Source organism: Centrocercus urophasianus, unplaced genomic scaffold, assembly GCF_019232065.1.
Source record: "Centrocercus urophasianus isolate 14NV4802_14NV808 unplaced genomic scaffold, USGS_Curo_1.0 seq_70, whole genome shotgun sequence".
Classification (NCBI taxonomy): Eukaryota; Metazoa; Chordata; class Aves; order Galliformes; family Phasianidae; genus Centrocercus; species Centrocercus urophasianus.
In genome coordinates, this window is record NW_024885311.1 from 78109 (window position 1) to 89011 (window position 10903).

Here is a 10903-nt window from a genome sequence, read left to right on the forward strand (position 1 = left end):
TGAGGCTCCCAACACCAAACTGAGCCCCTTGCCCCTTTTGGGGGTGCAAAGCAGTTTGTTGGGTGGTGCCCCCCTTGCACCCCTCCCCCTCTTCCCTGTAAGCTCCCCGGGCAATCCACTTCATGTCCCAGCCCAGGTTGGGGGCTGAGTTGTGCCATGATGTGAGCTCAGCCCTTTGCTGCAGCAGTCGGGTGTTTACGGAGGCGAAGGGCTGGGGTTGCACAACCGCAGTGTGAGTACACCGTGTCCCTGGTGATGGCTGAGGTGCAGCTGCAATGGGGCCACAGGGGCACAGGGGGCCCTCAAGGGTGGGGCCTGGCTATGGGGTGCATGGCTGCATGCTGCATCTGATCCCACAAATCTTTCCAGCAGAGAAGTGATGGTGGGATATTGCACACAGCCATCTACATGCTTTGTTCTGAAGTGTGGAAACAGTGCTGAGGAGAGCCCACGAGCCCACCCCTAGAAACTGCATGTGGGGACCCAGTGCCCCACTGCTGCCCCATCACAGCCCTGGCCCTGCTACCATGCACCCAGCGTGCACTTCAACGTGTGCTAGGATCTACTGCTGCCCCCTCACAACAGCTCCCTGTGTCCCGCTAGGGTGGCACAGACACCCATGGGAGTGCACAGCAATGCAGTGGGGGTATGCAATGCAGTGAGGTATGCAGTGTAATGGGAGTGAGCAATGCAATGGAGGTGTATGTTGCAATGGGGGTGTGCAGTGCAGTGGAATGCTCCCCGCAAGGATGAGTAGCAATGCAATGGGTGTGTGCAATGCATGGGTGCCCCATGGCACTCCCCTCCTCCACGGACAGCTTTATGCCACCCAAAGGGTAAATTATACCTCTGGATTGTCTTCTCCCCAAAGGAAAGGGAAAAAAACCCACCAAGAATGTATATATATATGTATATAATATATATATTATAATTATACATTTAAATATGTATTTTTTAAAATACATATTGAAAGCGGTGATGCTGCTCTGTAAATGAATGGCAGGAGGGCAGAGTCCAAGGCTCCAGCATGGCACTGGGGGGGGCCCAGCATGGCCCCAGCACAGATAACGCCGTGAGTGCCGGGCGCAGGATGCAGAGAGCTGAGTGGGAGTATAAATAACGGCCGCTGTGCGTTCTGGCTGGGGGCCACTTCTAACACAAAGTACATTCCGGTCTGGACGTAACAAACTGTACCAGCCTCTGCCGGGGCGGGCACAGGGGTGACGGTGCTCCATGCCAGCCACCCCCACCCCCAACTGAGCCATGTCCTGGGGGCATTGATGGAGATGGAGGGAGGTGGGTGGGGGTGGGAGCAGGACCCCTGGGGTGTGCAGTGCAATGAGGGTGTGCAGTACAACGGAGGTGTGCAATGTGCTGTGGGTGTGCAACGCAGTGCAATGGGGGTGTGCAGTGAATGACAATGCAGTGCTGTGGGAAGGGGTGCTGGGGGCTGCACTGGGGAACAATGCTGCTTGTGATGTCACAGGTTTGATTGGAAGGGGTGCGTTGCAGGGGGTGAACTGAGGGGGATGCTAGGGGTGTGTTGCTGAGAGTGATGGTGGAGACCATGCTGGGGGCCATACTGGAGCATGATGCAGGAGTTGCTGGCACAGGGGTGATGCTGGGCTGATGCTGGGGGCTGTGATGCGGGGAGGGGGGGGGGTGATGTGGACCACATTGGAGTGCAATGGGGTGGAGCAGGACATTGAGGACAGCGGGAGCCGAGCAGTTCCCACCCCACGGGGCACCCCCAGCACGGGGATGGGGGTTTCCTGCCCCTCTCCCCCCCCCCCGCCGCACACAGCTCTCCCTTTGACCCAGCGCTGCCCGCAGTCCCGCGCGGCGGTTTCCTTCGCCCCTCTCTGTCGTCCCCACCCCCCCTCTCCCCCCCCACTCCCCCCCCCCCCCGCTTCTGCTGAGTCAGGGCTGTTCCCTTCTCCCGGTACATCGCGTCCCTGCGCCGGGACCTGGCACCCTGCCCGCCCCCACCCGCAGTGCTGCTGCGGGGTCATGAGAGGCCCCGGGCCCCCCCCCTCCGGCCCCCCCCAAGAACCCCCCCGGGGGGCTCTGGGTTACGGTTGGGAGCGGCATTTTTGTAAGGAGAATGCGAGTGCAGCTTGCTCTGCTCTGCACAGGGTGACGTGGCCCTGCTGGGTGTCCTCGTCAGCATGCGTTGCACACAACCATTGCACTGCACTGTGTTGCAAACACTCATTGCAATGCTGTTCATCCTTGTAAGGTGCATCCCCGTTGCATGCACACCTCCACTGCATTGCACACCCTCACTGCATTGCACGCTCCCAGAGCATTGCACTTTCTCACTGCACTGCACACCCTCAGAGAATTGTACACCCCCAGAGCACTGCACACCTCCATTGTACTGCATTGCACTGCACACCCTCATTGCATCACCCCTATGTTAGCAACCCCCAGTATCACATCCCGGTGCAGCTCCCAGCATTGTCCACAGCACCCACAGATCCTCCTCCGCCCCAATAACGGCTCAGCACCACTTTGGGGAATTCTACCCTAAAAACATTGATCCTGGAGGATCCTACTCCCGAGTCTCCCGCCATCCTGGAGCCCTCCCTATACTAACACAATCCCATCCCCCCTCCAACATATCCTTCTAATTAATTCCTCCAGTAGCACGAAGCATTCAGCCAGCAGATTGGGGGAATTTGCTTCTTTGGTCCTTCTGGAAATCATCAGTGCCTGCTGCTGTGCTCCTGAGGGGGCTCAGGGCCAACAGCATGGTTTGAGGGGTCCCCACCATAGCACCCCCATATGCATATCCAGGTGATGACCCCCTGCTTTATAATAGGGCAGTGGGGTGGGATGGGTTGGGATGGGATGTGGTGGGCATGGGACAGGATGGGAGGGAGTGGGATAGGAGTTTTATGGGATGGGATGGGGGTATGATGAAATGAGATGGAATGTGGTGGTGTGGAGTGCAGTGATGGGGGACACCAGCACCCGCACTCTGCTGCCGCCCTGGGGGCTGCTCAGGGGCTGTTCCCAATGTGTCCTTCAATTTGTCCTCCTCCACCTCCAGCTGTGAGGAAAACACAGGAGCAGGAGAACAGGCGGTGACATTGCTCTCTACGTCCCATGTGAAGGCCAAACAGGAGAGGCTGGGAAAAATCTGCAACAATTGCTTTTGGCACAAGGAGCAAAACCAGACCACTTTTCAAGAATTTTGCTTTTCCGTTTTTTCTTTTTTACCTTTTACCTTTCATTTTTTTTTTATTCTTTTTCTTTCTATATTTTTTTCCTTGAAAGGTCTTTATCCCTACAGTGAAAGTTGGAAATGATGTCTGCACACCAACATTGTTCCTGAGCTGTGCAAACCCCGCAGAGCTTCAGGCAAACCCCGGTCAGCACCCAGGATGGGGGGCCATGTGGAGGGGTGCGCCTACAATCAGCCTCATACCCTTCCCCAGAGCTTTGGGTGCATGCAGCAGGACCTGGGGTCACCCCAAGGATTAGAGTTTTCCTGCAGTACAGATGAGCCCCACCTCCATCCAAAGCCACCCCAGTGGTGAATGTGCACCCAGGGGAGTCACTGAGCAACCCCAGCTGCAATTGGGACACATTGCAATGCAATGACCAAAACCGACACATGCATTTCTGCAGCTTTAACCCCACTTCAGGGTGCACTCATGGGGCCCTCCATGGCTCCATGGCACCATCAAATCCTATTGGCACTGGAACCAGCCCCAACGTGCTGTTTGGCCCTCGAACCTCTTTCCCACCAGCACTCATTGTGCACCACTGGAAATAGTAGAGGGCACCCAGTGGGTGGGTGCTAACAGCTGCCATTATGAGAGGGGTACAGTTAGGATTGGGGTTGGGACTGGGGTTAGGGTTAAGGCTGGGAGGGCCCAGTGCTATCAGGAAGCATTTGCCCACCCCCCAAACTCCTTCTCCCAAGAGCAATTCTTGCTGGGGATGTTTGATGGATGAGCACTGGGGTGGCACCCGAAGTGACTCCTGAACTCCAGTTCCAGGCATTACATGGGTTGGGGAGATGTAAGGTGAGATCCCTGCTGAAATATCGTGTGAATAATGGTAACAGTCACCATAGAAATAACAAGAGAAGAGGTGAGGCTTGCAAAAATGGTGGTTCTAATGTTAATAAAAGGTAATTTTATTTTATTTATTTATTTATTTATTCGCAAGAAAAAGGGTTAAATAAGAGCAGAGAGAAGGAGAGGTGAAGGCCATGGGGCCAGCAGGAAAGGGGGGGGACAGGGGGAGGAGAGAGGGAGGTTGAGGTTGTGCAGAGCAGAACATCCTGTACCCTCGTGTTAAAAACAGCACAAGCGGTGGGGGGGGGTGAGGGGGGTGGGGGATGACATGACACGCACATGCAGCAATGGGGGATGCAGGGACATCATCATATCCCTCTCCCTCCCCTCTCATGTGGCTTAGGGGGCACCAGGGGTAGTTCTCAGCTCCAAATGAGATCTGGTGGCCATGGCCATCTAACTCCTCCACAAAACCATCTCAGCTGGACTGAACAGCCCTCCCAGCACCACCATGATTCTGAAGGTCCTGGCTGCTACGGATGGGATCCCCTCTGCCACCTCCCTTCCTGTGCTTCATTTTCCCTATTTGTGGCTCATGAACTCAAAGCAAAATGTTGGGACCACGTGCCATGTTGGTGTGATAGCCACTCAGAGCTGAGCATTGAGGAGATGAAAAGCAGCACATGGAGCTTAAGAGGATGTTGGCGCTGCTGGGTGAGCAGGAGGGCCCTTCTCATGCCTCCACGCTAAACAGCATCGCCCGCTGCATCCTCCTGCTGGAGCCAGAGTTGAGGGATGGTTGTGGGGACCACAGTGTGCCCCAGCAGGGTGCTGCTGTCCCTATCCCCATCTCTACCTCCATCCCCGTCCCCATTCCTGTTCCCATCTCCACCCCAATCCACCCCTACTCTTATCCCCACCCCATCCCCATCCCATCCCTAATTCTCATGCCATCCCATCCCATCCAACCCTCCCACCCCCAGACCTGTGCCTGCTGCTCTGTGGACTTACACTTGCTGCTGTTCTGCATGGACGACCCCAGTTGCCGTCAGCCTGGTGCTGTGTGAGCTGCTGCTACTGCTGGAGGTGCGGCACAAGGGCTTTGCACAAGCACTGTGCACTGCTGTGCATGGCAGCACCGACACCTCACTGCACGAGGCGCTGTTCAGGGACAGCTTGTGGCTGGCCAAGCTGCTTACAGCCCGAGGAGGAGGTGCAGCTGCAGGCATTGCAGGGTCATCCTCAGCTTGCAGTTCTGCATGCTGGGCTGCAGCCTAGCAGCCACCACCACCACCACCACCTTTGAGTTCCCTGCATACCCCACTGGCAAGCTGAGAGCATTTCCTACCAATGGTAGTGCTGACAGCCAATAAACCTCCACTGCTGCATCCATCTGTCCCCCCACATCCTTATCTTGATGTGACCTCATTGCTTATTGCCCACCTGTGTCCCAAACTGATACTTCAATGCACCACACACACAGAACACATGAAGCCCTCCCTGTGCTGTCCCCTCTGCCCCACAGTGATGGCACGGCACAGTGCTCAATGGTGGATGCTCTTTACTGGGACACACGTCTGTCACCGCAGTGTGGTGGGGTCACGTTTGTCATAGCAGACTCCATAGTCGGTGTTGGTGATGGAGCCCCCGATGCTCCACTCGGCGTTGCAGGACAGGCCAGCCTCACAGGGACATTTGTAGTAAACCCCATAGAGGCTCTGTGGGGACAGATGAATGGTGGGGCAGCACCCTTTGGGGCCACTCCTGGGCTGGGAATGGGCAGAGGATGCACAGCACCTACCTTCCGGGAGCAGTCCTGGGTCTCGGCAGCCTTCGGGCTGCACCGTGACAGGCTCAGCCCAGTGTCTCGCTGGCAGCAGCCACTCTTGCACTGCGCGCTCTGCAAGCACAGCTCTCCAATGTCCTGCAGCATCAATGGAATCAGCTCACACCCAGAACCCCACACCCCCCACAAAACCCAACTGACCCCACACAGCCGCATTCTTTTCTGCTGCCCCACAAACCCAGTGAACCCCCTCTCCCTCTGTCTCCCCATCTGCAAAAGAGTCTTTCTCTCTGTCTTGGGGCACCCCAAAATGTATGCTGAATGGTGGGGATATATGTTCCCCTATTACCAGGTTGAAGATGAGCCCCTGCTCACTGGGAGCGCCCAGAGCCAGGGCAACGAGCAGCGCGGCAAGCAGCAGGCGGAGGGGCAGCACCATGGTGGCTGCAGGTAGTTTTGGTGGGTTGGAGTGCAGGTAGGTTTGGCTGCTTTATAGTCAGCACCTGCCATGCTCCCTCCTATCGCACCTGGCCTCGTGGCACCGCACCGCAGCTCCAAGGGCGGTTGTGTGGCACCGTGCTGTCCCCAGGTGCTGCTGCTCCTTCAGCCAAAGCAAATGTCAGATAACGGTGCTGCACTTCCCACGAGGGGATCCACTGTGCCCAGAGCCCAGGAACTGAACCTGCTGAGATGTGGGGACAGCTCTGGGAACGGTGCAGCTTTCAGCACTCGACAATGATTAACGCCAGCACAGCGGTGGCCTTCTTCAGTGGCCTTTGGTGGCCTTCTTTAGTGGCCTTCGGTGGCCATGCAGTGACATTCAGGCTGGCCCTGGCAGTGGCCTCCCCAAATGACACGAGGACAAAGCCCTGTGGTGTCTCTGCATCCTGTCCCCTCCCTGTCTGCGCCTCATGTGCCCCACCTGTGGGGCACCAAGATGACAGTATAGGAGTACAGAGTTTGGGGTGCGTGGCATGACCTGGGGGGCTGCTGGGGGGAACAGCACACATCCTATGGTGCACCCCAATGCAGGCAGCAAGGACATGGGGTGCAAACAGGGGTGGGTGTCACCTCCTGGGCACACGGTGGGGGCACAAAGTGCATCCTGGAGGCACATATCCCATGGGGGCACAATGTGTCCTAGGAACACCTCCCAGGGACATGGGCTGTATCCTGGGGTCGCATCCTGAGGTTGGACCTGTGGGCAGAGAGTGCATCCCCGGAGGGGGCACATGGCTCACCCCAGGGAGGCTTTCATTCCTAGGGTGCTCATTGCGGGGCCGTTAGGCACATCCTGAAGGTGGGCACATGTCAGGGGGGAGGCTTAAGACGGGGAGAGGGGAAAAGGGGGGGGGGGCGATCATTCCAGAGGGGATCTAATCCCACGGGGGAGGGTCCCGTCCTGCGGCACTGAGCTCATCCCGAGGCGTGGGCGGGAGCACATCTCGGGGGTGTCTCACACCGGCTGTCTCACCCCGCGGGAGGAAGGAGGCGGTCTCACCCCCGGCGCTCATCCTGGGCCCGGACCCGCGAGCGCAGAGCGCATCCCGGCGGCACCTCCCCGCGGCACATCCGTCCATCCATCCCCGCAGTACATCCATCCCCGGGGCGGTCCCGGCCCTGCGGCCCTCCCCGCCCTCACCGCCGCTCTCCGCTCTCCTCTGGCGCTGCGGGGCCCCGGGAGGCGGCGAACCCCCCCGTTCTCCCCCTGGCCATGCCCAAGCTGCTGCCGGCTCAGGAGGCGGCGCGAATCTACCACACCAACTACGTGCGAAATGCACGGGCCATGGGTGTGCTGTGGGCCCTGTTCACACTCTGCTTCTCCATCCTGATGGTGGTGACCTTCATCCAGCCCTACTGGATCGGCGACAGCATCGACACGCCGCAGGCTGGCTACTTCGGCCTCTTCTCCTATTGCATCGGCAATGCGCTCACCGGAGAGCTCATCTGCAAGGGAAGCCCCCTGGATTTCGGTACCATCCCCTCCAGTGCCTTCAAAACGGCAATGTTCTTTGTGGGCATCTCCACCTTCCTCATCATCGGCTCTATCCTCTGCTTCAGCCTCTTCTTCTTCTGCAATGCCGCCACCGTCTACAAAGTGTGTGCCTGGATGCAGCTGGCGGCGGGTGAGCGGCAGGGAAAGGCACTGCGCTATGGGGTGGTGGGCGTGGGGTGGGTGTGGGATGGGCTCCCTGGAGTGGTGGGCACTGCCATGAGCTCAAGGAACATTGGGACACCGCTGTCAGCTATAAGGTTTGCATTCTTTCCCCATACTCCCTCCCAGCATGTCAACACCCGATCTGCTGGTAACCCAATCCAACCCAACCTGCACAGCTCCTGCATCATTCATAGTGTCCCTGCACTCCTCAGGTGGCTCTGGGGACAGGCGGCTGCGTAGGTTTGCTCCAGTTCCCAGCTCGAGCTCAAATGAAGATTTAGATAAGAGGCTTTGGGGCAGCTCAGCCCTGCAGGGAGCTGGGCATGGAAGGGCTTTGCTGCTGGATTCAGAGCTTTTATGTGACCACCATTCATAGAGCCAAAGTGGGGAAGGTCACTACAAGGGTTGGGTTGTGCTGAACCAAGTATTTTTGACCCCTCCAAACCCGTTTCCCAAGCTCTGTCTGCTCTTCCTTTTGCTCTTCCATGTAGCTGAGGTCTCCGAGGCGCATCTCTTCCCAATGCCTGGCACTGCAGAGCCAGGAAACAGCAGCAGTTCCATCTCTGTGCCCGTACCATGTTGGGGCCAACCTCCACCAGGGCAGCAGCTCCTTTCCAGTTGCCCTCACCTCCCTGTGCCCCATCTTTCTGTTGGCTACAGCAAAGCTTAATTAAATACACAACAAAGCAGCTGCTTCTGAATTGTAAGAGATGCTCTGTCCTGTCCCAAGGAGCTCCCCATGGCTGGGGACAAACCCTCAGTGCAGCGCAGAGCAGCTCCCTTTGCTCCATGCACCACAGGTACCTATTCGAGCAACAGCAGTGACTTCTCTGAGCACAAGGATGCAGAGGAAAAAATGCACCTGGAGGGGCCGGGAGCTGCACTGCACAACAGGAGATGTCCCCGGGCAGTTGGTGCTGTGTTCCCATGGCACACCGTGCACCATGTGGCAGCACGGCTCCCAGCCCCGCTGGAACAACAGCAGCTGAGCAAGCGGCGTCTATCAGCATGTTGCGCTGCTGCCAGCAGCGAGCCAAAACCCAGCTGTGCACAGAGCAGCAATGTTGCACAAACACACCATGTTCCAGCTTTGCTCAGAGGCTGCATCTCCTTGAAGAGAGAACTATGTTGTGTGCAGTGGTTGGAGAGGAGCAAAGTTGCCCAGGCAACAGCACGATGGAAGCTGGGGCAGTGGCCTGGGCAGTGGGTGGGAAGTCAGTGCTGTACCACGCCTGTGCTGCTCTCTCCATGTGCTGCATTGTGCTCACACTGTACTGTCCCTGTACTGCTCTGTCCACGTGTTCCATCGAGCTCATGCTGCATCATCCTGACACTATTCTGTCTTTGTGCTGTTTTATTATCAGCTATATTGTCCCCTGCTGCTCTGCCCACGTGCTGCATCATGCCCACATTGCTTTGCTCTTGTGCTGCATTGTCCCCATGCTGCTCTGTCCCTGCAGTGCACTGCAGCACCGTCACAAAGGGAGCAGAGCCCCAACCTCCATGTCACACTGAAGCCCCTTCAGCCAGCACCAGCGATTGTTGTTCTCACACACCATTCCCCTTTTGCCTCGCAGCCACTGGGCTGATGATCGGGTGCCTCATCTACCCTGACGGCTGGGACTCGAGTGAGGTGAAGCGCTTGTGTGGGGACAAGACAGACAAATACACGTTGGGCGCCTGCACAGTGCGCTGGGCCTACATCCTCTGCATCATTGGCATCCTCGATGCCCTCATCCTCTCATTTCTGGCCTTCGTGCTGGGGAATCGCCAGGACAACCTCCTGCCATCGGATTTTAAAGTGGAAGGCAAAGGTGAGAGCAGCAGGCTAGGGTGGGGGGAGGTGAACCTTTTGGAAAACAAAGCTGAAAAACACACCTGCACCTTCATTATGAGCATTATTAGAACCATGACCCACTAACACTGATTATTTTTGTTTTACAGAGGAGGGCAGTGAATGACAGCATTGATCACTGTGTGAGTGCTACAGCAATTCTGACGTTTCTTGCACATGCAACGCCACCAGCATAACTACAGGATTACTGGTGCTGTATTCAGATGGGGTTTGTTTGGGGCCGAATGGGAAACAGGCTTTGCTGTGCCTCCATCTGGGAGAATGTAAATCCTTGCCAGGAGATAGCATAAAATGCGATGCTGTGCTCTACTCGGCAACAGCAACCGCTCTCCTTCTCTCCCAGGGCTGCCTGGAGCTCTTAGCATCACTTCAGGAGATGCGGTCCTTTCCTTTTGAGTGACTTTTCCTACACGTACCATCACCTCTGGACTTTCTACAGCTTTCAGCTCTCATGGAATTTGTGTGATGGGAAGAGACACACAGGACATCAGCTTTCGTTGGTTTGCTTGTTTGTTTTGAGTCCATAGGGGGAGGTCTGGGGCCATGATTTGCTGTCTCTTGGGGTTTGTACATCTTTTGAGGAAACGACTTCTGAATTAAAATATGGCCTTTTAGATTGTGTGCCGTCTCCTTGAGGTCAGGGGAAACCCTCCACCACGGCCAAGACTGTCCGAGTCACCTCCCGCACCTCTCGCAAAAACGCGAGAACAAAGCGGCCCTCGTGGGGCACTTAACGCAGCCCTTGTGAGGGCATCGCGCACCGCTGCAGCACCGCCGTTGTGCGGCAGGTGGCGCCACGCACCACTGCTCCGCAGTTCCGCGCTGCCTCTGTTGACTCCGCGCTGTGGAAGGCAGCAGAGGTGGCAGAAAGACACATTAGAATAGCAGCCTCTCCCACTATCCAACAATTCTTCCCCCCTTAAAAAAATGGATCATAGTATGGACAAAATGTTTTACCAACGCCCAACCCAGTGAGTCTCAGTCGAGAGAACTGGAACTATGCACCTGCGTACACCTAAAGAGCCTGGAGCTGAGAAAACAGACCTGCAGACGGAACACAGGGAGACTACGGC

At 56.9% G+C, this 10903-nt stretch overlaps 2 protein-coding genes across 3 annotated transcripts; one reads left to right on the forward strand and one right to left on the reverse strand.

Annotated features, from left to right (window-relative positions):
- Window positions 1-5592: 5592 nt before the first annotated feature.
- CLPS (colipase) lies at window positions 5593-6256 on the reverse strand. Its single transcript, XM_042837437.1, has 3 exons — window positions 6167-6256; window positions 5833-5955; window positions 5593-5749 (listed from the first exon to the last, which is right to left on the reverse strand). The coding sequence occupies exons 1-3, from the start codon at window positions 6254-6256 to the stop codon at window positions 5612-5614; spliced, it is 351 nt and encodes a 116-aa protein (XP_042693371.1). The 3' UTR covers window positions 5593-5611.
- A 1274-nt stretch (window positions 6257-7530) lies between these two features.
- LHFPL5 (LHFPL tetraspan subfamily member 5) lies at window positions 7531-10444 on the forward strand. 2 transcript variants are annotated; one of them, XM_042837431.1, is made up of 4 exons: window positions 7531-7943; window positions 9553-9789; window positions 9920-9952; window positions 10174-10444. In XM_042837431.1, exons 1-3 carry the CDS (start codon window positions 7532-7534, stop codon window positions 9934-9936), a joined length of 666 nt encoding a protein of 221 aa, XP_042693365.1. In that variant the 5' UTR covers window position 7531; the 3' UTR covers window positions 9937-9952; window positions 10174-10444. The 2 variants fall into 2 exon arrangements, with proteins under 2 accessions (XP_042693365.1, XP_042693364.1); XM_042837430.1 differs by having other exon boundaries at window positions 9920-10444.
- Window positions 10445-10903: the final 459 nt, after the last annotated feature.